Here is a 22412-nt window from a genome sequence, read left to right on the forward strand (position 1 = left end):
TTTCCATCCAAGGGATGCGCCAGAGCTGCTGCCAGCATTGCATCTCAGGGGAATCAGTTTTCATTCTGCCAGGAGCATTAATTTCTCATGATTCACATCTCTAAAGCAGCTTTGGAAAGAAAATGTCCTTTCGCTAGTCAGACCTTCACGCACGTCAAGATGCCACAGTTTTTTCCAGACTTTCCAAAGGAAGCCACGGCTGAGCGAGACATTCCTCCTCCTCCTCCAGCTTTCCTGCAACAACCCTTTCAGATCAGTGAGCTAGACAGATAGTTGGAAGGACACACAGACAGAGCTGGGCAGCAGGGCCCCAGGCAGGTCGGGCACCAATGCAGTGCTCCAGGGGCAGAAGCCACGGCCATGAAAGATGTTGGCTGCTCACGCATGTCCCTGGGCTTTGTGGTGGGGCAGCAGGGGGAGGACCCTATGCTTGGGGGATCTTCTGTGGGTCAGAACACGCTCCTCCTAGCCCGTGGGCAGGAGACACAGCCCCCGCTGTCTGCTTTCCCTGCCTACCCCTTCCTCACACCACAGCAGTGAGAAAAACTAAGCAGGCACCCGTGGGGAGTGAGTTTGGAAAAGATCAGGATTTATTAGACAGGCTGATGTTCAAACTGACAGTTTCATCCAAACGCACATGATCATGGACATCTACACAGGCCTGTGCCCCAGCTATGCCACTCCCAACAGCATCTGTCCAGCACCCTCTCAGGATAGATGCCTGCAGCCCTGGTGCTGGGGACATAGGGGGCTTGGGGTTTCTAAGCAAAACTCCAAGGTCTCCATACTCCCCTTCCCGCAGCTCCCCTAATAGAGCTGAAAGGGGCTGGGCTGATCGATCCCACAGCCGGGACCGGCTCAGTGTCACCTGCCCCTCCAGCATGGGGCCAAGGCTGTCTCTGGCATTGCGCCACTGCTGCCATCGCTCTCACATGGGGTGCCGTGTGGGGCACTGCATGGGAGAGGGAACCCCAATGTTCCCTACTGGGGAGGGACATTGGCCATCGTGGAGGAGCCGCATCTGGGACCCTCACATTGCGGGGGGGTGCACAGGGTGTGCGGATGGTGGAGAGAGGGGTGAAAATGGGAGAGAGAAGGCAATGAGCACTGAAGAAAAGCTGGAGCAAACAAAAAGGGTCTGGGAAAAGGATGGGAACATCCTGAGAGCAGAGTAATGCTGCCTTTAGGCCCGACGCCACAGGGAGAGGTTGGGCTCCTTATGGGGCCTGGGGCACCCCAGACTGAACCCACCAGCTCCGGAGGGACAAAGACCGCGGAGAAAGAGATGGCACAATGCAGCACCTGCAAACAGAAAGCTTGCTGCTATGTGCATTGCTTACCGTGACGACACACAGCGCGACGGCAGGAACAGCGACAATATGAGCACATTTCTGTCAGTGTTTCTACTCCATTAGCTCCTAAGAAAACCATGCAAATCGCCTGGCCGAGGACAGTGAGAGGCGAGAAGGAGTGGGTGAGACAGAGGGACGACGATGAGCAATGGGATCATGTAAAGAAGGAAAAATGAATGGAGTGAAGGGAGGCAGCAGCTCTGGGCAGGTTTGAGATCTCGCAGCACTGACTCATGAGTGCATCACTTCTCTCCAGGCTATCCTGGCTGCGTTCTCCAACACCTCTCCTTGCCTTCACTCATTACCTGCAGTCCCCTCCCATGAGACATGCCCCTTCCCACGCCTGGATGCGGAGATGTCTCGTCATAACCAGTCCAGCTCCAGTCCCACCTCCACACAGAGGCAGGGAGCAAAGGAAGTCCCTGGGTGGAGTCCCACAAGCCCACCTTGGCTCAAGGGACCTCTTGACAGCACCCAGCCCCAGTGCCCAGGGACGGGGAGCCCCATGGACCTCTCTTCACCTACATCCCATGGGGCAAGGGGAGACAAGGGGTGCTGCCCTTCACACCCTTCTCATCATAACAGAGCCTTCCATGTCTTTCATTCTCTTTCCCTCATTCACAGCCTTTGCCTTTTTCTTGCCTCACCCAGCACCTTCACGTCTTCTTGTTCCTAACAAAGGTAAGTCCTTCAGCACCAGAGCTTTCCTGGAGAGCAGCATCAGTGGTGGTCCATTGGCACATTGCTGGTGGGCTCAAAGGCACCAATCTCCATCCAGGCCTGCCTCTTGGTGGCTTGCACTGGGCTCAGCACCAGCTGTAATCTCCCAGCCTTCACCGCTGGGTTTCGAGGTCAGCTCCCAGGGGAACATCACCTTCTTGAAGCAGTGCTCACTCTCCCGTGGCTGCTGGGACTGAGTGCCGATGCACAGAGATGAGCCAAGAAAATCACGGCTAATGTGGGTGAAGTCTGGAGAACAAGACACAGAAACCTGCCTGGATTGTCCTGGGGAGAACAGGCCAGCAGAGGGAGAAAAGAATACGGCTGGTGATCCTCCATTCCCGTTTCCCTCCACAGAGCACAAAAACATGGGGGCCCGACTCAGAGAAAATATTCAACATGGACGGAAAAAGGCCTGCTGACACTCAGGCTTTGCTTGCCGGTGTGGGTTTTTGAGGTTAATGGCAGGAGCAGGCACTAGTGCCTTGTCTCTGTGCTGGCCTGGGGAAGGAAGAGCTTGCTCACAGCCCTTGCAGGTTGCTGTGATTTGGGGTGCCGTCCCTGTTCCCCCAGCACAACCGGGCTGGTTCCAGGAGCTCCTTTCCAGACCACTTCTTGCTCTGACATGGACTTGCAAATCTCATCATGACAACCCGTCTGGAGCCACAAATGCCCCTGCAAACACCCAGCAGGGGGACCGAATCCCTTCGTATGGCTCACATCCAGGTGAAGGCTGCAGAATCAAGTCAAGCTCAGCTGTTACATGAAAGGAGGACTCCACCAGGCAACCTAAAAGTCTTGGAAGGAAAACCAGGATCGATATTTGCAAGGATTTGCAGGATGTTTGTGCCGTGCCCCAGGGCTCCTGCTGATGCCCCAGGTTTCTGTGTCACCGCTGTCCCCTGTGCTCTCATGCCGTGCCCTCATTCTTGCTCCCTGCCAGCTTCACGTCTGCAGAGGTTGAAACTCCTGTCCGCCCATCTCGGCACCAGTGAAGAAGCATCTACAGTTCTATCTCACCACACATTTCTCATACTTACAGCCTAAACATTGCCTTCTACGCAAAAGAACAAAGATAAAATGTCAGGAATTCACAGTTTTTATTCTCTTTCTTATGCCCACCCATCTTCCCCTGCCATTGACGTCAATGACTCCAAGTCCTCATCGTACAGTAGCCTTTGCCAGTGTGGCACTCAAAGGGTTAACAAACCATGGCTTCTTGGACAGATAAGACATAAGCTCATTCACCGGTAGGAACATGAGGATGGTTTTGGTACTGAACACCTACGGTTTCTTGTAGCGATTCTTTGGGGTTTCGCCACAGCCGGTGACGTCGCAGGAGAGAACGTTGGGCTTCTTCCCCAAGCCAATGCTTCCCAGCAGGTCGGGAAGCTCACGAGTGATGGCCTTCTCGATCTTCTCTAAGTAGCACCCTCCCATGTAGGAACACTGCTGAGACAGCAGCTTAAAACTGGTGATGGGGTTGATGCCAAAGAAGTCCTTGTAAGCCTCGCGGTTGGGGAGGTCAAATTTGCTGACATTGGTCTTTGCCAGGATGGACTTAAAAATAAAGAACTTGTCGGGATCTTCCACAATGTCTCTGAACACCAGTTCTCCATCGCTAAAGAAGGTCATTTTGTCCTTGTAGGTCTGCAGATAGCGATCGACCAACAGGGCGTGGATGCGCACCCGGATGGCGTGCTGGCGTATGAAGGCGATCTTATTCTCCATCCTGTTCTCAATCACCTGGTTGAGATCTTCCAGGAGCGAGATCTCTTCTTTGAGGAACAGGTCTTTGTGGGTATCCGGGTGGTACTCGTGGGGCCAGAAGGAGCTGACGTACACCCTGGGCGGCTCCGTGACGTTGATCAGAGGAGCCAGGCTCCAGAACAAGGCCCCGTAGACCCTCATAAGCTCCTGGGTCGCCAGGCTGTCGGCTTTGTTCAAGATGATTCGGATCTGAGACTCGCGGCCCTTCAGCTGGCGAAACAGCATCTCCAGCTCCAGGCCCACGTCCAGCTTGGTAGGGTCGAAGACAACAAAGATGAGATCAGCTCTGTCGATGAACCACTGGCACACATCGTTGAACGGGTAACCTTGGGGAGAGGAAAGAGAAATCCAGCAGAAATGGCCAGCGAGGCAGGGGGGACTCCCTTCTGATCAGGGGGGACTGCTGACTGGGCTTGCTGTCTCACACCCTGTCTGGCTTAGGCAAGGTGTGAGGCACAGAAGACTTCTCATACAGCACAGAAACTGTTTCATAAGTGCTAAAACACTTCAGAGCTTCTTGGCTTCAAAGCTCATTCCCGTGTCTGAGCCTGTGTGCCTCCCTCAGCCCCACCTCGCCAAGCCTTTCCCTCCAGGGAGACCTCGTAGTGGATTTCGAGTACCTAAAGGGAGGTTATAAAAACTATCTAGAACGATTTTTTTTATAGTCTGATAGTGACAGGATGGAAGGAACGGCTTTTAACTAAAGGAGGTGAAATTTAGGTCAGATGGTGGTGGAAATTCTTTACTCAGAGGGCAGTGAAGGCTGCCCAGAGAAGTGAGGGTGCCCCATCCCTGGAGGTTTCCAAGGCCATGGATGGAGCCATGGGCAGACTGACTTCTTCAGCCCCTACAGTGTAGGAACAGACCCCTGCTGTAGCCTAGGGCTCTTCCTCTGTGTGTGTCAGTCATCTTGGCTACCCTACATATAATAGCATCCTTCCTGGAGCCCTTTAGGTGAAGGCAGAACACCCCTACCTCGTTCTTGCTGCTTGCGGTTTTCAATGATGCCTGGTGTGTCCACAAAGGTGACTCGCTCCAGGAGCTTGTGGGGCACCTCTATCCCAATCAGCTTCTCCAAGAAGTTCTGCCCGAACTTCTCCAGGGGTGAGAAGGAGCGTGCGCTGTCAGCAGCCATCACGATGCCCTCGATGGTCTTCAGCTTGGGGCCGTGCATGATGACGGTGAATTCAGAGGTGGTGGGTTCTGCCCCTGTCCAGCACAAGAGGAGGAGCAGCAGAGATGTGAAATACATGCCAGGCACTGGACATTGCAGGGACTGGCCCAGGACTAGGTGGGGATCTTGGAAGCATCCCTTGCTTGGCAAGAGACACTGGGGGAACATGGTTATTGGGGCTATGACATTCTTCCCAAAGCTCTGGGGAACATAACAACAGGGCCGTTTTCCGTGGGGAATGGTCCTTCTGGAGGTGGTGTGGCTGAGAAAAGTGCCCTGGAGAAGCACCTTCCACTCAGCTCCCAGGGTACCAGGTGACACGGGTGGGAGCAGAGAGGATCGGGAAGGGCTTTTCTCCTGGGAGGCTGGCATTGCGCATTGGCTCCTGGTGGGGAAGGATGGGGAGAAGACAGCGAGGTGCCCTTGCTATGACTGCACAGGGAGAAGCCCACCCTCGGGGTGGAGGGCTGTGGTGCATGAGGTACCTGTGTAGAGCTGGTAGGGAGTGTCATCCAGCCCGAGGAGGTAGTTTATCATGGAGGATTTGCCAACGCTCCACGGTCCCAGGAATAGCACCATCGGCTTGGAAGTGATCTCCCCATCTGCAGAGAGGGGAAATAACAAGAGGAAGTGAAGAAACAATGGCTGTGGCCGCCGTGTGCCGTGCATTCCCTGCTGTAATGAGCATCCCATCCAAGCAGCACAGCGATGAAGTGCTCGGGGAGCCATCTGCCCGCTGGGCCGCTCTCCCAGCACTGCTGCAGCTGCTTGGTCACACTGAGCCGTGGCACTGCCCAGCGAGCCCCATGCTGGCACCGCAGTGAGATCAAAGCCTGTGTGCCCTGCTCCAAGCTTTGGTCCTTAGACTATAGAATGGCTGGAAGGTCCTTTAGTTATGGTCTCGGCTCAGTTTGAGTTCAGTTGGAGTGAGCACAGGGCTGCAGGGGTGGTTTTGGAGAGCAGGTGCCACAAAGCACTGGACATGCAAGGGATGTGGCCATGCTGCGGTCAGGTAGATGCCTCGTGCAAAAGGAGCTGGGGTGTTTGAAGGGTGCAGGGCTCCAGCCCAGCACAGGGAAGGCAAGCTCAACCAACAGCCCTGTTCTGTGCTTGGGAAAGACAGGGGGAGAATTAACCACAGTCCCCATTCCATCCTGCAGCTTGCTCACAGAGCACAGACAAAGGCAGCCATGGGGCCCATGAGGACCTATCCCCATGTGAGATATCTGCCTAGGACCAATCCCTGCTCCAGGGGGTGCTGGGACTGACTGGTACCATCAGCCCGTGCCCACAGGCTGCTCCCTGCTCCATGGTGCTGCCTGCACCCAGACTGTGCCAGCCCCCAGGCTGTGTCCAGGGAGCGTGCTGCAAGCCTAAATCAGGACAGAAATGGAAGTGAAAACAGAAAGGTGAGCTCCCATTTCCAGCAACCTTCCCCGTACCCACTTCACTCCCAAGGACCATGCTGCTCCATGCTGCCACCCAGACAGGAGCAAGGACCCTTGCGAGCAGGCAGAGCACCCATTTCCAGGTCAAGGGAGCCCAAAAGCCAGCATGATGATGAGCTCTCACTTCCAAGGGTGGCAGAGGGCACTGCGTGGCAGCTTGGCACGCAACTCATCCAACAGCCCCCACAGCACCACTGGAGAAAAGGAACAGGCTGAGGATGTCTCTCCATGGGGCACCGCCTGCAGCCACGCAGCTTACCCTGTGTCCAGGGCAGAGCATCCACAGTAGGGCCAGCAGGACTGGCCCTGAGCCCTGCTTGTTCCACGAGCCATGGGGCTGCACCAGCCAGAGCCCCGCAGTGGGAGCACAGCCCCAACCCAGGCCAGTCAGACCCAGCCCCTCCTGCCTCCTCTGCCAGCAAACACACAGCCTGCCCGCTTCTGCCTCCCTGGAACATTTGGGATCTGACTTTCTGTTCCTATGAGGGATAAAAACAAGTGTTGAAACCTTGGGCTTTTCTTATTAATTATTCCTCTGTGCCGCCATATCGCCGCCGCTTTGTTCGCTCGCTGGCTTTAATTGGATTTCGGATTATTATTGTGATCATCCCCTGTGATGTTGTGCCAAAGGTTTGAGGCGGGTCCCCACGTGCTCTTTCATAACAGGTTCCTGGCCAGGTGTGGCCGCGTGCAGGCTGGAGCTGGCAAGATCCAGCTGCACTGCATGGACCGTGGGGCTCCTCCAGGTGCCATCCTCATGTGCCAGGGAGGCAAGGGGCTGTACCAAGGCAGGCAGCCCCTCTGCAGGTCCCCAGCAGCTCACCCAGCCCATCTCCTGCCTTGCTTTCGGAAGCTGCTGGGCCTGGAGGATGTCACCCCATGAACGGTCTCTCCTTGCTGCCACCCTGGGCGTGGGAACAGGGAGCAAAGCGTGTCCCCCATCCTGCTGGTGCTGGCCTGGCCTGCTGCGCCCCCCACTGTGCCCTTCCTGTACGGGTTTACTATCACCTTGATGGGGCTGCCAGGGGAAAAAAGGGCTCAGGCAACCGCCAGCTCCTGCACATGACGACAGCAGCTCCGCCGTGCAGCTCTCTCCAGCCACCAAGTGGCTGCTCGCTCCCAGCCCAGCCCGGCTCACACTGAACTCTGCGCTGTCTCAGCTCATTCCAACTCATCCCGGTGGCTTCCGCAGATCTCACACCAGTAGGTGATCAAGCCCTGCATGCAAGCGGGGGAACCCTTGTGGCCCTCTGCTCTTCATCCATGGTTCTGCTTAAATCACAGCAGCCACTTATCTAAACCGATGGGTTTCCGGAGCACAAAGCATGCTAAGAATCACAAAGCATGCAGTGAACAGAGCCAGGAGGGCTCCTCTCCCTCTGCAGGGACTGTGCTTGCCCTTAGCCCACACCCTGCAGCACTGTTGCCCCTGGGAGGGCTGCTGCCCTGAAGGGGGGAGCAGAGAACGGCTTCTCTCTGTCATGGAGGGACCGTTTTCTACAGCAGTGGCTTTTTGGGAAGTTCCGTGTTGCTTCCAAGGCCAGGATGCCCTCAGGAGGCAGCCCCGACGCTCTGGGGCTGGGATCCCCTCTGCTCACTCTACAGCCCAACAGAAGGATGGCTCAGCCTGGGGGGCAAGGAAGTCCCCTCCCGAGGCAAAGCAGAAGACGAGGACAAAGCCTCCCTCCTCTCCTCGCTCAGATTACCCCCCAAGTTGCCCTGCCCTCAAACCGGGTGGGTTCAAAGCCCCGGGCAGGCCCTCCCAGCATCACCCCCTGCTAACCCACCCCCGTGCCCAGACACCTCCAGCCCCGCTGCCGGGGCGGGGACAGCGCACGTGAACGCCCAGCAGCCACGGGTCTGTGCGGGACACACGTACCCCTGGGTGCAGGGAAAGCCACACGTGGATTCTCACCTCCGTGTCGTGCGTTCACCCCCGCGCGTGCACGCCCACACAGGCAGCAGTGCGTACGCAGCGCGTGTGTGCCTGCGCAGCGACAGGCGCCCATAACGCAGCCATCCGACGTGCTCTATGTATACCTACGCCGCTCCCCGCTGCCTGCACGACAGTGAGCCGGCAGCCCTCGGGCTCCGCCAGGCACAGATGAGCCTGTCAGGGCAGGACCGCGGGGCACGGGCTGCGGGGTAGGGCACAAGCTGGGATTTCCCTGCCGCTTTGCCGCAGTACGTTGCAGCAGGGACGCGGGGATGGGCAGCGCTTCTTGGCCTCCCTCCCAGCCCCGCTCCTGCGGGCGTTCCTGCCGGGGGCCGGGCAGCTCAGCCGGGCACGGCGCGGGCCAGCAGCCAGCTCCAGCTCCAGCTCCCGGGAGGGCTGAGGCCGCCGCGCAGGGGCCGGGCGGTGTTAGTGGGACAGCTGCTGCCGGGTCATCGGCTTAAACTGCAGCCGGGGGGGATCAAGGGGAGGCATTCGGGGGGGAAAGTTTCTGCACGTAGCGGGGAGAAGGGTGGGAGGAGATCGCCCCGCAGGGTGGGCTCTCTGCTCCGGCCCACGGGTGCGAGGAGGTCCCGCAGGACCACCGCGAAAGCCTTTGGGTCGTGCGGCAGGGAGCTCGTGCCTTCCTGAGGCTCAGCCCACGAGGGCAAGGTTTAAAAGCCCGGGGGAGGTGAGGAGTGCTGCGGAGCTCCGTGCTGTGGGACAGAGGGCAGCTGAGCCACGGCTCCGCTGGGGTGAGAGAAGGGGAAGGGCCGCTGAGGAGCTCAGGCAGCGCTGGCAGCATGCAGGGGACAGGCAGCGATACCAACCTGTGGCGGAGGAGCCCAGGGTGCGTCCGGGGTAAGCTGTTAGCAGGGGACACGGGGAGAGAGAAAAGGTACCGTGAGTCGAAGAAGGGATGCGGCTGCCTGGGTCTGGCCCGGGCCAGAGAGGGAGCTGAAGAGCGGCCCTGGCCTTCTCGTGGGTGGGACAAGCCAGCAGACGGCCACGTTTCCAGCAGGAAAGAAGGAGTTACAGTTTGTGAGCAACGAGACCCGCAGCTACCGGGATGAGATTCCAAACCCAGCCTGCCCTGTGCACAGGCAGCACTGCCGACACCAGCGATATGCTGCGCCCAGTCCTGCCCCACTCAGCTACTGCCTTCCCTGGCAGCGCTCACCAAGCCAACAGAGCTGCACAAGCCACGACCAGGACGACCAGCAGCTCAGACGTGTGCCCCAACCACGTGGCAGCGCAAGTGCACCCATCCCCGGCGATGGCAGCTGCAGGCCATTCCCCACGCAGGTGTGCTGCTCGGCACACACACACAGCAGTTAGGGTCTGCGGTGTGCACCACGGCCCTGCAGCAAGCTGCCCATCACCAGGCTGCAACCTCAGGCATGGCACAGCAGCCCAGCCGTCGCCAAGCACACGAGTAGAACCAGCACATGAGTGCGATGGCGGAGCAGAGACAGCCTGCACTGGGCAGGGGATGGGATGTCCCTGCTGTGAGCACGGGGTGGGTGAATGCTCCAGGATGTGCTCAGACCCCAGCACGTCTCAGCCGGGCTCGTGGCGCCTGCTGTGGTTCCCTTGGGACAGGTGACATTTGCTCAGGGCCACAGCAGGGTGCCCCTCGCTGGGGCCAACAAGGAGCAAAGCTAGAAGGAAAGCAGACAAAATGGAGGGCTGCAGTGTAATGGAGGGGCAAAGGAGAGCATAGCAGCACCCCCCTATATTGGCTTACACTTCCAAAGGTCAGGCATATTCCATGACACTGCTGCCCTACTGCTCACCCAGCTGTCCTGCTCTTCCCAGCCAGCTCAGCCTGCAGCTCCGTGCCCCCTCTATGCTATAGGGATTCCCTGCAGGGTGGCTCAGGGCATCTACTGGTTCACAGGGACCCCCCACCCCAACACCAGGAACCCCTTCAGATCACAGGCAGGGCTATGGCTCATCTCACCACGCAACAGAAGGGACTCAGAAGGCTCATCTTCATCCTCACCCACCTCACAGAGCCAAGGGGACTGCCCGGGCCAACCCTCCAATTTATCTGCAGGCTGCTCTAATTACACTGCTAATGAGGGGTTGGGAAAAGCTGTATCAATGGTTATAAAAGGCAAACTGCTGGGCTTGTTTGGTAGCAGGACAAACAGCTCTGATAGAGGGAGGGCTCTTATATCTGCATCAGGCTGAGCTGGGGGCTGCAGGCAGTGTGGTGTCCCTATGCCAGGAAGCTGTGACTCCAGATTACCAGCTCTGAGTCACACTTGTACAGCAGTGCATGGTGGGGTGTGCTGGGCACTTGTGCAGAGATCCACCCAGGGCAGCTGTCAGCCTGCAGGATGCATTGAAGGTTGTTCCTCGTGGGGAGGAGGAACAGGCTATGGAGTGGTGGTGTGAGTTAAGGCTGTTGAGGAGCACCAGAAGCTGCTCTGATGAGACCTGTTCAGGAGCTGGGTTTGAGAGGGGTACTGGCTTATAAAGGGTGAGGTTTGGTGGGTCCCAGGGGCCCTCAGCAGGGGCTGGGGAAGCAGCTGTCAGTGCCCTCCCAGAAAGGAGCAGAGAGGTGCTGCTTGGCCATGGAATGGCTCTAGGGAAGACTGAGATGTCCTGGGGCTGAGGGCTGCATCCTCTGGAGGTGAGCAGCAAAGACAGGGTAGGAGGCTGAGAACACACCACCTCCAGTGGTCTCCTAAACGCAGTGCCCCACGATGAGCCTGGCAGCAGGTGCTGGTTGCTGTGACCCCCAGGCTGCCCTCCCACGTGGCAAGCAGTGCGAGGCAGGCCCAGGCAGCACAAAGGCAGCAACACAGAGCTGGCTGCAGGAGCAGCGGTGCATGCCTCGCGTTGTATGAGCCCTACATCCACCCACCCCACAAACCCCACGAGTGAATGGTAGCCAGTGCCAGGGTGTGGGAGCAGGGCTGGTGCTGAGGACCCTACAGCCCTGTCCCCACCCCATCCTGCTGTCCCCCATGGGTCTCCTGCGCTTGCTGCTGCCTCTGTGCTGGGCTGGGAGGTGTGCTGGCCTTCCTCCAAAAGGTCAGAAGTCTGACACTGACCTAGGAATGGCATCTGGGCTATAATGGGGTCCCCTGTAAAACAAGGGTTCTGCCCTCAGGGGATGCCTATACAGGCGTGGGACGCATAAAAGCTGTGGAAGGAAGGTCAGGGCCATGTGCAAGGTGCGCCTGTTGCACCAGGAGGGCATCGCCCCAGGGCATGAGAGCACCCAGGGTTGGAAGCAGAATCCCAGGGCCAGGAGGGACCCTGCAGGAGGGTGATGTGAGTGTGCATCCAAGGCATGGGGGTACACGGCCCCAGATCGGGACAGGGCTTCAGCAGAGGCTTAACCTCAGTGCACTGGGGCCTCGGACTGGGCTGGAGCCACTTGTCTGAACAATGACCTCAGGATCACCAGAGCCAACGTCAGCCTGTGGTTGTTCACATCAAATGGGTCAGAAGAGCCTCCAGATCTGCGAGCATCCTGGGGCTGGAGCTGCACTTGCCTCTTCTGGAGGGACACGTATACCACTGGGGCTCAGCCCAAGGCCATGTCCGTAGCCACAGGGACCTGCTCACCTGATCCAAAGTGTCTGTAGTTGCCAAGGGGTAGAAACTCTAACTCCCAGGATAAAAGAAGGCTTAAGCTTGAGGGATACCCTGCCCACGTGGCCACGTCCCATATGGAGCAGGAAGGATGCCAGCTCCAGCCACCACCAGGAAGCTCAACCCCAGCCTTGAGAGGTCCTAAGCTTCCTTGCCAAGCCTGTCTCACTGGGCCATGATCTCTGCTTGGCATGGGTACAGAGCATTGATGTTGAGCAGGTGGAGGACCCAAAGCAGGCAGAGTTCAATGTTCAGCCTACACAGATGGTCCTGACAGCAGATGAGCTAAGGCAGAAGCAGGAATGCCTGCTTCTGGGTGCTGGGTTCACTAGGGCATGTCCTCCAAGCCCAGCATGCCCATGGCCTTCTTGGGAAGCTGTAGAGGAAGCCAAGCTACCCGAGCCTTTCCACGACCTGCTCTGTGCTGCTGTCTGAATGCATCCCAATGACCTGACGGTGACGGAGACCCCGGTGCCCGCAGCATTACCTGTGATCTCATGCTGCCTCAGCTCATTGTATCTGTAGGACTGCTCCAGGGGTTTGATGGAGGCGTGGTAGATCTTCCTCAGCCGCTGCAGTACTCCTGGAGGAGAAAAGGTATGCACGTTGGTGACAGTCAAACCCCATCCACCCCTTCACATCCCTTCTAGGTAAGATGCTGGACATTCCCTGCAGACCTTGAGGATGACTCAGCTGTAAATAAAGGGATGCATCTCACACTTGAAATCCTGCGCAAACCGATCCAAGTCACGCATCTTGAAGCCCCTACCCTGCTGATATTTGTGCTGCTCTTGGACTTGCCAACAACCGATGCGGGAACCTCCCTTGTTAATGCTGTTCAGCACTCAACACCCATCATCCCCAAAGCCCTCCACCACGGTGCCCAGGGGCCTGGTGGCAGGCATCTCCCAGACACTTATCACTCCCTTTCTAGTCCTGACTGCCGAAGGGACCAACAGAAGCAAGCCTAATAAGAATAAACCAGAATTCATAATTAGAATAAAAATCAAAAGCCTTTATTGCAAGTTGCCCCAAGCTCCTCTGAGCAGTGGGGAGCAGCGTGGCTGGCTTGGGCCAATGCACCAGTTACCAGCCCCCTAACTGTGTGCCTTTGTATGCCCCTGTATGTCAACGTGGGTCCCCTCACCTGAGAAGTCATCGGCAGGTTTGTCTTCGTTCAGCTTGAGGGTGTTCTCCAAGTGGGACCGGTCGCGCTTGGTGGGCTCGCTGGCATCCTCAACCTCTTCTGGAGGGAAAGAGAAGGGAGACCTGTTATGGTGGGGGCTGACGGCGGGGGACAACGTGGGCGCTCACACAAGCTGTGCTGGGGAGAGGCCGATGGGGAGCACGCACATCCCGAGCCCACCCGGCACCCACAGCTTTGGCACACCGCTTGGTTTCTGTTTTGCAAACGCTCCTAAGGGATTTGGTCAGAGCTGCCAGGGGAAGTGCTGTGGGCAACTGCTCTGCTCCGAGGAGGGGCAGCGAGGGAGAGGCGAGGGCTGGCGCCCGTGGGGAATGCGAAGGACGTGCCTGGAAGGGGCTGTTGGGTGCTGGGGAGCACTGGGTGGGAACCGCGGCACCTGCTGCCCATGGGGCCCCTGCCCAACCCGCTGCTCCCCGACAGCTGCAGCTCCCCTCGGCTCTGGGCACTGTGCTCTGCCTCTCTCCCTATCCGCTCCTCAAAAGCCACACGCCGAGCTGGAGATGGGAGGGTTTGCAAGGCTCTCTCCTGCTTCTCCACCTCTGCCAGGCTGCAGCCCTCCACGGGTGCACGCTGTCCACACCTCCTTGACTCGGCAACGTGTGGCAGGAGGTGGCCTTGGGTGGGCTCCCCAATGTCCCCGTGAAGGGGGACAGAGGTGTCCCCGATCCAAATGCGCTGGCAGAGCCGGTACACCAAGGGCCCCCAGGGCTGGGCTGTGGGGCAGCGCTGAGCCCCACGCTGAGCCTCAGGCTGGGGGGCCGAGGAGGAGCTTTCGACCTGCCGAGTAAAGCCGCCGAGACCAAACTGGGTTTTCCTCTCGGCACAAACGTAAACTTTTTGAGCTCGGATGTTACGGAAGGAAGCAAAAAGAGAATCAGCTGGGTCCAAAGGTTGCTGCCTTACCTACGGGCCAAAGTCCGCAAGCATTTCTAGTAAAACATGGCAGGGGAGATCACTTTTCCTGAGCTAGCTGCCTTGGGCTGATGGGACACACTCTGCCCACGGCCAGGGCAACGCTTCAGCAGTTCAGCGGTCTGAATTAGCTCTTTGCATCTTCCCTACAAGGCAAGGGCTGAGGGCCAGTGGCTGATGGACGCGGGGCCCACCAGCCTGGGCAGCGTCCCTCCTGTGTGCCAAGAGAGCCGGGTGAACTCTGCGGGCTGATAAATGTCCTCTAACAGCTTTGCAGCTGCTGAAAGGGATTGGAGGGAAGAGAGATTCTTATGTGTGTCTGCAGATGAGAAGAGGAGTCATGGGCTTAAAAAGCGCAGGGAGGAAAATGTTGGCCAACCTCGGTATCACCGCAACGAGCGCTGACGTCTGCGGGCTCTGCAGGCTCCCACCTCGCCATCGCTGCCCACGGCACGGCCGCCCACCCGTGCAGCGGTTAAGGGCAGGCGCAGGAAGCACAAGCATTAGGAGAGGGCCATGCATTAGGCGCAGTTTAATGTGCCAAGCTCAGCTCCGCCAGGTTGGATAGTAGGTCACCCTCGATGCCCTCTGCTCGCTATGTTACAGCACACGGAGAGAAAAAGACTCCAACCTATCTGGCTGCGCCGGGGCTCAGCGGCAGCGTGGCGGGCACTGGGGCTGGCTGGGTTCTCCATTTCTGCTAATGGTGCCTGGTCTGCCGGGGGGTCTCCCACTGCTGCCGGGGGGTCTTCTGCTGTCGGAGGGTTCTCCAGTGCCGCTGGTGGGATTTTGACAGCTGTTGGTGGGTCTTCTGTTGCTGCTGCTTCTTCCACTGCCGTCGACGGCTCTTCTGCTGCTGCTGGGCTGCTGCTGCCAGGGCTGGGCTCCACGTCCCCGCACGGTGGGTGATGGCAGCTGGCAGGGCCATCCCTCTGCTCTCCCTCACTGCTGGCTGCTGCCTTGCCATGGCTGTTTTCCCCTGGAGTCTCTTTCATGTCAGTCCCTTCGGCTCCGTCCTCCAGCACCTCTGGGCTGGCACCATCCTCCTCAGACTCTCCCTCCTCTGCAGACTTCCCCTCCTCCTCTGACTCTGCTTTGCCTTCATCTTCCTCAGACTCCTCCTGCTCGTCATCTTCCTCTGAGCTCTGCTCATCCTCTTCCTCTCCTCCCTCGGGAGCAGACACTCTTGGCTCCTCCATTTCTTTTTCCTCTGAGGCCACTTCCTTGGTGTCGGCCTCCTCCTCCTCCTGGCCGCCATGCTGTGTGCCAGGCTCTGGGGCGGCCTCTCCCTCTGCTCCAGGGCCTCCCAACATGGCGTCCTTCCCTGATGCCCCGTCAGGCCCCTCCTGGCCCTGCCCTGCGGCCTCGCTCAGGCCTCCCTTCAGCTCTTCCTCCCTCTCACCGCCTCCCTCTGCGGTTCTGAGCACAGAGGTGTCGGTGGCTCCGCCATCCTCCTCCTCCTCCTCAGGGCTGCCATTGGCGGCCATCTCCTCCACGTGGGGCAGTGCTTCAGACGAGGGGCGTTGGGCGGCACGGCCGACATCTTCATCTAAACGATGAGAACAGCTCGGTCAGCCTCACCCACGCCCGCCCACGGCTCTGGGGGACAAGAGCAGGCTTTGAGGCCATCACCAAGACTTTAACTCCTGCTAAAGCATCTCCAGCTTCGGCTCGCTGTCCCGGCCATAGCAAGAAGCTGGGCGCAAAGAGGCGTCTGTGGGCGGAAGCGCTGATGCTGCCCGGGTTGGGGACGTGTCCCCATGGCCGCACACCACAGCCACCCATGGCCGTGCAGCCTGTGGGGTGCTGCAGAAGCTCTGCGGGGCGGCAAAGCGGCCCTGAAAGAGGACCCAGCTGTGTGGGGAGCTCTGAAAGCCGGGAGCAAGAGGCCTGGGGTGCTCGGCAGGCAGAAGGGTCCTCCCCAGCCCTGCACAGCACGGTGGGCTCTGCCTTCCCAGTGCAGGGCCTGACCCCGCGGCGGGCACGGAGCTATTTATTGTGCACGTCCCTTCATTAGGAAAACATTTGCCACTCCGTGCAACTGGCTGGAACACAATGAATTTGTTCTGCGGGCCGGGAGCAGGCATCTGTATTTTCCATAGGCCTCCGACTGCAATTTAACATTGGTCAACGGATGCCAAAAATAAAGTATCAACAGCTATACTGTCTCTGTTACAAACAGTTGCTGCTCGTCTAAATAATCCCCTGAAAACTCGAGTGCCTGCATACCAGGGAAGTGTTTCAGAGGAAAATAATGCCTTTGTACTCCAGCTGGCAAGCAGATGCCAACCGGGAGCGAGGCCACCGCTGCCCGGGCTGTGGTCACGGCCAGCAGCTCAGGCATGGCACACGGCATGGAGCCAGCCCTCTCCAGCAGCCTTGCAAATGGCATCCCACACCTTAGTGCTGTGCCAGAGACCCACAGGACCCTGCTTGCCATGACACCCACTGCTTCGACAGCACGACGGCATGGGTGTCAAACCACCCTCCAAGCCACCCAAAGGGGAGAGCTGGCACGAGGCGCGCTCTGCCCACCTGCACCCCGAGGGTCCCCACGGCAGATGAGGACAGGGATATTCTCAGCGTGGCCCAAAAATAGCCAATGAGCCAAAGGGCTGAGAGGGAAGTGCTGCTTCCAGGGCAGGTGTTTGGGGAGGGTCAGGGCTGGTGAGGAGAGGCTGGGCAGGAGTAGGCAGGGAAGAGCTCACTGGGGATCTCCATGTGTCCCTTTTGAGTGGATGCAGAGGACAGATGTGTCCCCTGGGCAGTGATGTGCTGCATCCCCTGTGCCTGACTGTGGGCCGCACACAGGGCCCAGGGAGAAAGGAAACGTTCACCACGCACTCACGCTGGGATATTCCCTGCCACGGGCTTTATTTCCCCCATGACCTTCATGGAATTACATAAAGCCCCTCTCCTCTCTCCCGTTTCCCCTACATGGTCTCCAAATCCATCACAAGGCGAATTGTGCTGATCTGCAGATGGCCGGCTGGTGAGCACCGGGCGGCTAAATGGGCCGAAGGTTACGGGCTTAACACCCTCCTCCCGTCCTCTGCGGGCTAAAAATACATCCAGCAACTGTATAGTGGGGTCAGCAGCAGCTCAGCAGGGCACGGGCAGCACCAGCCCCTCACTCACAGGCACCCACTCGCCCTTTGACCAAGGGTGACATCCTCAGCCAGGAGCTGTCCTGCAGCCCTGCGCACCCCGCCATGGAGTGGGACAGCTGTGATGTGCAAACCTGTTGTAAGGTGACATCGAGGCTCCCCTTGTTCGTACCTTGCATTATGCCAAGCAGTGTGCAAGAGGAGACTTTGACCCGCTCACTTTCTTGGTCCCTGGCTGGCATGGCTGTCACAGCCACCCTGCGTTGTGGGGCAACCACAGTGGCAATCCCAGCAGTGGGATATGGGACCCCGGTGCTGATGCCACAACAGCCAACGCTGGAAGCATGGGGATGGTTCCCCCCATCCTACAGCTATGATGCAAGCATCCCTTCCCCACTGCCGTGCTTCCCTCCCTCCTTGCACGGGGCTGTATGGAGCAGTAATGCCAGAATGAACAGAGAGAGCCCGCCTCTGTGAACGGCATCGGGGCTGGAGACAGCCAGGAGGGACAGATGGGCACAGGTGGCCCTGGGAAGGACATTCTCCCCCTCCGGCAGAAATAGGAGCCCCGAGCGTGGGGACGGCGGTGCGTGGTGCCGCAGGGATGGCTTTTCGCACTCCTTCTTCCCCTGCCCGAATCTCAGCCCCAGCAGCATGCAGGGAGTTATTTCTGACGGTGGCTCTTTGGGGATCAGCAGTTCTGCAGTGGGAGAGTACCCCGGGAGGTGCACAATGCCCCGGGGGGAACCAGATGCCCTTAGGGGTGCAGGGCCATGCACAAACCCTGGCTTTGCCTTGCCTTTCCCCACTGCCCTATGCTCAGCACTGGGGCTCCCTTCCTTGCTCGTGTTTTACACCGTGGGGGAAAGCAAAAAGCCAACACCAACCAAGCCAAAAAGCCAACGTTAACCAAAGCAGCCTGGTTTCTCCTCTGCTCCTCAAGGCATGGGAACCCCCAACCCAAGGGAAAGCTCCAAAATGGGTACCACCAAGAGCCACAGAGGGGACAGCCACCACCTCCCATGAGTGAGGCTCTCCCCCGCATTCCCAGTGGGGCTCTGGGGGATCCCACACCCCGGGGTGCACATCCGATCTGGGAGCCATGCCCATCGTGGTAGCAATAGGAGTGACAGCAGTGACGGTGGCACTACCCAGGGGGACACGGGCACGAGGAGCCTCACGGGTTGAAAGGAAGCCAAGGCCTGGTCCCCACTGCCAAAGCAGTATTTCTTGCCATCGCTATTTTAACGAGGCCTGGTCAAAGAGATGTCCTGGTCAACTGCGCTCATTGACTTAGAGGAACATCTTGCTGCTATGAAAGAAAGACACGTGCATTTCCCTGTGGGGAATGTTTAGCAGACCCAAGGAAGCCCCTCGCCTGTATCTCCTCTCCTTACTGAGCACAAGTGAGGCTGCACTGAACCTAAAATCCGTGCCTGGTCCTGACAAAGTCCCGCAACGGGCCACCAATGTAGCCGGGCTCAGAGGAACCACCCAACACCTCCTGGCATTCCCCCAGGAGACACCGGCCACACCACAGACCCACTGCAGACAGCCCCCACGTCACCCAACGTCCCTGCCCAGTCAGCCCATGCCTCAGTTTCCCACTCCATGCACTCCCAGCAGCCCTGGGGCATTTTTCCAGCGGTTTGGCAAGAGAAATCCCCGTGTGAAAGCTTCCTGCACGCAGGAGGAGATGTCTGATGTATGCAGATCACGGCAGGGACATAGGAAACAGATTTGTCAGGCTAACTTGACCTGGTTTGTGGAGGAGATTTCAAGTTTAGCTGGAAAAGAAAATTGGCTGTTGATTTCTATAAATAGCGGGGTAGGGCTGCATGATATTTTGATTAAGAAAGCAGGGTAAGGAAACCTCAACGATTAAAACCAGGCTCGGGGCTTGCTAAATATAGAGAGGAAAATGGGGAATGGTTTCTGCGGGGTGGTTTTCTGACTGCCTTCCCACAGGGTGCTCACCCCAGGGCTCCTATTGGAGCCTCGGAGGAGAACCTGAGCCCACGACCGCCGGCTTGCAGATGGCACAAAGATGGGGGAAGTGGTGAAGGAAGAAGTGAGATGGGTGGTTGGGGTCTGCAAGCGAGCAGACAGCGAGGAACAGCTTGGATTCTGGTGCCAGATGATGCTTTAGCCCCACACGATCCCTGCACTTCTGGGATTGTTCAGGGGGGTACCGAGCCCCAGCAGTGGGACAAGGAGCCAAATTCAGCTGGGTCCCTAAACCAGGGCTTTTCTATGGGTGCCAGCACCCTGGCTCACAGTGCCCACCCAGAGACTCCCCAGCCCCTCCACCAGCCCCTGTTGGCACATGAGCTCACCGGCTTCCTCGGGCTATCACTTACAAGGGAAATGTCCCTGCAGCTTAAAATAGCCCAGCGGAGCCCTGCCAAGCTGCCAGCACCCACTGCCATGCAAAGAATGGGGCGATTCTATGTGCGGTTTGTTCACCCTCAGACCTACTGCCTGGGTTGGGATTTTGGCCCCTGCAGCTCAGCAGGCAGCATGTAGGTCTGCGAGTGGGGACATGGTGGGGGACACGAGGTTTCCTGCCCATCCACCCTGCCTGGATGGACGTCACCTGCATGGCATGCCAAGAGAGCTCCCACAAATGTGGGGTCTGGTGGGACCAGGGGGTCACATCGTACCAGTGTGCCCAGTATCTGCCTTGCTTTGCTCAGCCCATAATGTGGGAGAGTGTCAGGGTACCCATGGGGATCGGGATCTCCACTGCACAAGGAGATGTGACAGAGGTGTAGGTGGCACAAAGGACTGAGAGCTGTGAGATCCCACGCCCTACGTCTCTGCACCAAACAGCAGCGATGCCCATGGTTGTGCTGTTGCTTGGCTGGGGTACAGTGACACCACAGCTCCGGGGAAGCTCAGTGTCCCTGGGGGGCAGCTGGATGGGAGGGAGGTGGGGGGGGAGCCTGGGATGGCAGAGCTGGGGTCACCAATGGGGCGGTGATACACGGCAGGTGAAGGAGCTCACCTCAAGGTGTCACATCCTGAGAGCCGGGACGTGCCCTGAAGTGAGAGCCCATGTCAAAGTGACACGTCCTGGGTGATGGGATCACCCCAAGATGCCATGAGGATGCGGTGATGGAGCTCACCCCGAGGTGACACATCCCAGGTGGCGGGACCATGGCAGGGTGCTGTGTCCTGGGAGATGGGGAATGCCTCAAGGGTGGTGGAACCCACCACCAGATGACACTTTCCAGGTAGACATTTCCATACAACACTTCCGAGGAGGGCTCCACCTCAACGCTCCACCCTGGGCGATGGGGAATCACCCCAAGATGCCACAAGGATGTGGTGACAGAGCCTGCCCCAAGGTGGCACGTTCTGGGCTGAGGCAGGATGGGGAGTCCCAGGGCATAGGGGTGGTGGCCATGCTTGCTGTCACGGGCAGAGCTCTGTGCCAGCCCTGTAACACCCTCGGCACTCGCTGCAGAAGAGCGCAAGTGTGCCAGGGTTTCCCTCAGCTCCTTGCCCAGCTGGAGGTGGGCAAGGTCCACGGCGGGGAGCTCTGCCAGGCCCGGCCACGTGGGCCACGGGCCCTTCCCACCCTTGAGAGCGGTGACAGAGCCTCGGCAGCCCCAGACATCACCAAACCAACACGAAGTGACAGCCTTCAAGATGGCAGAGGCAGCCGGGGTTGTGGGGTTAGTTGGCAGTCAGCGGGGAGCGCGGCCACGAGCCCAGCTCTGCCCAACCCATCTACCAGACCGCCGGCCCCATGGAGCTGCCATTGCACCCCACAGCACCAGGGTGAGCCCAGCACCAGCCAGCCTGGTTGCCGTGTCCTCCGGTCACCCTTCTCCAGCACCTCGCAGGGCCACCAGCCATGCCCAGAGAGGACCCTCCATCGCTCCTGTCCCCATGCACAGAGATCACCCAGCTGCCGGCGGTACGCATCCCTCACCCCAAACCCCTTTTATTCACCGGAATGGTAAAAGATGCCCTTAAAAGGCTAAAACTGCACTGGGCCGGGGGTGCGAGAAGGCAGCAGCTGCGGGTGCTGCACGCGGGGCCGTGGTGGCGCGGGGGCCAGGCGGCCGCAGGAGCGCAGTGTCCCCTTACACGGCTGTTTCCATACTTAGCTGCCCCCCAGCAGCGCGGCCGCCCGAGCCCGGCCAGGCAGCGAACCAGCCCAAATTAACTCAAGGGCAAACAAGGGTAACGGCGGTGCCCCAGGGGACGCCACAGGGCCGGCTGAGCAGCAGGGTCTGGAGGTCACCCCAACGCACGCCAGGCTCTCGGTGGGTGGGGGTGCCGTGCTCGGTGCCCCGGAGCCCAGCAGTCCCCACTCAGGGGCTGCAGCCCAGCAGCACCGAGCTGTGCCTGCACCCATGGGTGACGCTGCCCCCAGCACCCCAGCTGCAGCGCAGCCCCTGTGCTCACGCTGAGCGCGGAGCAGGAACCCCAACCTATGTCCCTGCTAGCCCCCCTGACCACACACCACCTCAGCTCTTTGTGTCCCTACAAGTTTTGGGGGTGCCAGCACATCCTGCTGGGGCACCCACCCCAGGGTCAGGCTGGGCTCACCGGGCACCCGCAGCCCTCCGGGCACCCGCAGACCCACGGGCACCCATAGCACCATGCACACCCCCAGCCCTGCTGGGCACCCAGGCCCCCATGGGCACACGAAGCCCTATAGGAACCCCCAGTCCTTGGTGCACCCACAGCCCTATAAAGCACCAACAGCCCCAACAGGAACCTACAACCCCATTGGGTACCCACAGCCCCATAGGCACCCACAGCTTCTCGGGCACCCACGGCCCCATAAGACACCACAGCCCCACGGGTACCTGCCGTGCCGAGGAGCAGGAGCGAGGCCACGCAGCAGCACAGCAGGTTGAGGCGCTTCATGGTGGCTGCCAGGAGCTCTCCGCCGCTCGCCGCCCCTATTTATACGCCGGGCCGGGGGCCGGGCTGCCGGCTGTCGGCTCAGCCCTGCGCACACGCCGCTGCCGCCGCTCCCGGGGGCCCGCAGCCGGGGACGGAGGGGCAGCGCTGCGGTGCTGATGTTGTCGGGGAGGGGTTGGTACGGTGGAGCTGCCGATGGGGTCACCGTCCCACGCCAAGAGCCGTCCGTAAGGATGGGCGCAGCCGCCGCGCGGCGCCCCGGGGACATCCACGGAGATACCCCGCCCGCAAAA

General features: G+C 59.3%; 1 protein-coding gene across 4 annotated transcripts; it reads right to left on the bottom strand.

The window, feature by feature from the left end:
• Window positions 1-568: 568 nt before the first annotated feature.
• On the bottom strand, window positions 569-22135 carry SRL (sarcalumenin). 4 transcript variants are annotated; one of them, XM_046900561.1, is made up of 8 exons: window positions 22062-22135; window positions 14760-15677; window positions 13157-13255; window positions 12497-12592; window positions 9228-9263; window positions 5502-5618; window positions 4818-5051; window positions 569-4168 (listed from the first exon to the last, which is right to left on the bottom strand). In XM_046900561.1, the coding sequence occupies exons 1-8, from the start codon at window positions 22120-22122 to the stop codon at window positions 3357-3359; spliced, it is 2373 nt and encodes a 790-aa protein (XP_046756517.1). In that variant the 5' UTR covers window positions 22123-22135; the 3' UTR covers window positions 569-3356. The 4 variants fall into 4 exon arrangements, with proteins under 4 accessions (XP_046756517.1, NP_001383142.1, NP_001383141.1 ...); NM_001396213.1 differs by lacking the exon at window positions 14760-15677; NM_001396212.1 differs by lacking the exon at window positions 9228-9263.
• Between the last annotated feature and the right edge of the window lie 277 nt (window positions 22136-22412).

This window comes from Gallus gallus, chromosome 14 (assembly GCF_016699485.2).
Source record: "Gallus gallus isolate bGalGal1 chromosome 14, bGalGal1.mat.broiler.GRCg7b, whole genome shotgun sequence".
In the NCBI taxonomy this organism is placed as follows: domain Eukaryota; kingdom Metazoa; phylum Chordata; class Aves; order Galliformes; family Phasianidae; genus Gallus; species Gallus gallus.

Bases quoted from the DNA above. Each gene is read 5' to 3' on its own strand.
- SRL (XM_046900561.1), bottom strand. From the start codon at position 22,122: ATGAAGCGCCTCAACCTGCTGTGCTGCTGCGTGGCCTCGCTCCTGCTC. The intron at 15,678-22,061 runs GTACCCGTGGGG...CTCATCGTTTAG, and splicing joins CCTGCTCCTCGGCACGGCAG to ATGAAGATGTCGGCCGTGCC. The intron at 9,264-12,496 runs GTAATGCTGCGG...CCCTGCTAACAG, and splicing joins GAGGCAGCATGAGATCACAG to CTTACCCCGGACGCACCCTG.